This window comes from Rhamphochromis sp. 'chilingali' (genome assembly GCF_963969265.1).
Source record: "Rhamphochromis sp. 'chilingali' genome assembly, chromosome: 3".
Classification (NCBI taxonomy): domain Eukaryota; kingdom Metazoa; phylum Chordata; class Actinopteri; order Cichliformes; family Cichlidae; genus Rhamphochromis; species Rhamphochromis sp. 'chilingali'.
Window position 1 is genome coordinate 34,616,631 of NC_137931.1, and position 2,902 is coordinate 34,619,532.

At 39.6% G+C, this 2,902-nt stretch overlaps 1 protein-coding gene across 1 annotated transcript; it reads left to right on the forward strand.

Moving 5' to 3' along the window:
- Positions 1–1,258: 1,258 nt before the first annotated feature.
- Positions 1,259–2,548, forward strand: LOC308393995 (duodenase-1-like; the record flags this gene model as incomplete). Its single annotated transcript, XM_080878076.1, has 5 exons — positions 1,259–1,316; positions 1,404–1,551; positions 1,824–1,950; positions 2,039–2,284; positions 2,384–2,548. 5 exons carry the CDS (start codon positions 1,259–1,261, stop codon positions 2,546–2,548), a joined length of 744 nt encoding a protein of 247 aa, XP_080734202.1.
- Positions 2,549–2,902: the final 354 nt, after the last annotated feature.

Below are 2,902 nucleotides of genomic sequence, written 5' to 3' on the forward strand. Positions count from 1 at the left end.
CCTCTAGTGGGTCGCCACAGTATGTCATTTTTAGATGGAAACTAGCGAGCTAACTCCCTGCTAACTTCGAACTCCATTAAACTTAATAAATTCTCTTTTCTTTGATGCCTGGATGTTAAACTTAATTGTTACACCTGGTAGAGCAGCCACACCGATCATTTTATTAAAGATGAAAGAATTTACACAGTTTGTAACTCTCAGTGATGCCACAGTGTTGACTTTGGGACCTGAAGCAGAGTTTGGACCCAGAAACGGCTAATGATGTCAGACTTAAAAATGAGATACGGGCTGCAAGTAGGGGTGACATGGGCCGCAAGTGGCCCCTGGGCTGCAAGTTTGAGAACCCTGCCCTGGAACAACTGCCAAGACACAAGTGAATGACTCAGACAACTCAGGAATTGAAGTCTCAAAGAAGACTGTCACCAGAACACTGCACAAGAATTGACTTGCAGACCAAGAAAAAGAGAAACTTTCAAGTCAGACTGATGCATGCTAAGGACAAGCTGAAAAAATATTATATATACTTGAAGTGCGTCCTTTGGTCAGATGAGATGAAAAAAAGAGCTCTTTAGGCATCAACAGGGAGACACATTCGGAACCGGGGATTTCTTCAAGGTGGAAGAAATCATGAAGAAGGAAGATATGTGAAGATTTTGAAAGAAATCCTCAAGCAGTCAGCAGTAAAACTGGGTCATTGTCATTGCTTTGTCTTCCAGCATGACATCGACCCAAAACATACCCGGTCAAGAACTGCTTTCAAAATACCAAAAGGAATGTTACTGACTGGCCTGCATGACGCCCTGACTTTAAAATCTGTGGGGTGAACTGAACATCAAGATCCATGCCAGAAGACCATAAATATGAGAAACCTTGGTGAGATCTGCCAAAAGTAGAATGGTTGGGGATTCCTCAGCAGATAAATATAATACTTGTGAAAAATACATCAAATGACTGCAGGTTGCTATCAGCAAAAAGGATAAATAATTTGTAAAATAATGTGAAAGGCTTTTGTGAAGAATTTTATTTCTGTGTGCAAAGCAGTGTGTTGCTGACTGATGATGCACTGTACTTATGATAAGCAAGACCATGCAAAGATAACACAAGTTTCAAATAGGCAAAAATACACGTAGCAAAGGAAGTGGTCAAAAGGCAAAAAATGACAGATGATAATCATACTTGCCAAAAGGAAGCTGCTCTATAAAAGGCTGAACCTGAGACTCCTACAGTACAAACAAAGGCTAACCATTTTGCTTGCATCATGTTCGGTCTGCAGAAAGTTCTCCTCCTCCTTGTTCTGACCTGCTTTGGACAACTCGGTAAGAATCACAAGTCCTTGTTGTTATTCTTCAACCATTTAATGAGGCATCCATTTAATTTTCCTTTTTTTCTTTTACTTTATTCAGTGCATGGGGGTGGCATCATACATGGAGGAAAAGCACCGGAGAGTTCAATGCGATATATGGTCTCTGTGCAAAACAACGGCGGTCATGTGTGTGGAGGGTTTCTCATCACTAATAACTTTGTGGTCACTGCCGCACACTGTTTTGACGAGTGAGTAATCAAACATCTTCTGCTTAAGTCTCTTTCCTACAGATAATTCTTTGCCTTTATTGGATAGTGGAGCAGTGAAGATTAGACAGGAACATAAGTTGAGAGCAGGGAAAGATGCGCAGCAAAGCTCTGCTCAATTTCAGTCATGTGGCATATGGTTCACTGCCAAACCAGTGAGCTAAACGGACGACCTCCTGCTTCAATCTCTGATTCATGTCATTAAAACAGATTTAGAAAATGAATTGAAAACCTCTTAATGATTATTCCTTCAGCTTCCCCACGCATGTTGTTCTTGGCAACCACAATCTCAAGAATGGCCAAATAGTAGAGATTAAAAAAAAATTCGTCTATAGCAGTTACAACACACCTGAGAAGGGTGATGACATCATGCTCCTACAAGTAAGTACATCTTTATACTGACAACAGTTTCACATGAAATATATTTGTGGTCTTATTTATATTTTTACTTTTTATTGTGTGTGTCCAGTTGGCAACCACAAACGATCTACACGATGAAATTCAACTTCCGCATGCTGAAATAGATCTAACAGAAAATGAAGTGTGCCAGGTGGCTGGATGGGGAAAAACTATGAATGGTGGTAAAACTGTTGGTGAGCTGAGGGTGGTGGACGTGTCTGTCATTAACCCACAAGTCTGTAAGAATCAATGGCCTCAACTTCCTGCCAATGTTATCTGTGCAGGTGGATATGGCACAAGCAAAGGATTCTGTCAGGTATGTATTCTGTCCAATGTCAGCAGGTTTCTTTTTGATAAATGTACTGTATTAAACACTTACTATAAACTGACCAATTAAAATGCTTCCTCCTCACAGGGTGATTCTGGTGGTCCTCTGGTGTGCAAAGGGTTTGCTGTTGGTATCGTTTCTTTCAACCACAACAGCAATTGTAACTACCCAGATAAACCCAACGTCTACACGGACATCACAAAATACCTCCAATGGATCGACATGATTCTACAAAACCACAAAACATTTTGAGTAAAATCCCTGAAGTTTTGCTGTTATTGAACAGCATTATTGAAATGTCAGCATTTCTGATTGCTCTGTCAATGTAGCCGAGACAGAAATTAAAAATATTCCCCGCATGAAACTGTGGTTTTTCTTCTGTAACAGTGATCATTTTAGCATTTAGCTCAATTTCCACAAACTGAAATGGAATATTTAGATTTGTAGTGTGAGGTCATTGTGACATCTACACTTTTCCTTGATTCAAATCAGTGAACCTGCATGAGAAAGAATCACTGTGACAAATTAAAAATTATTAAGAGTCAATATTGATGAGGAACTACTGTGATAATCATTTATGAACAAATACAAATGTGTTTAAAAGTT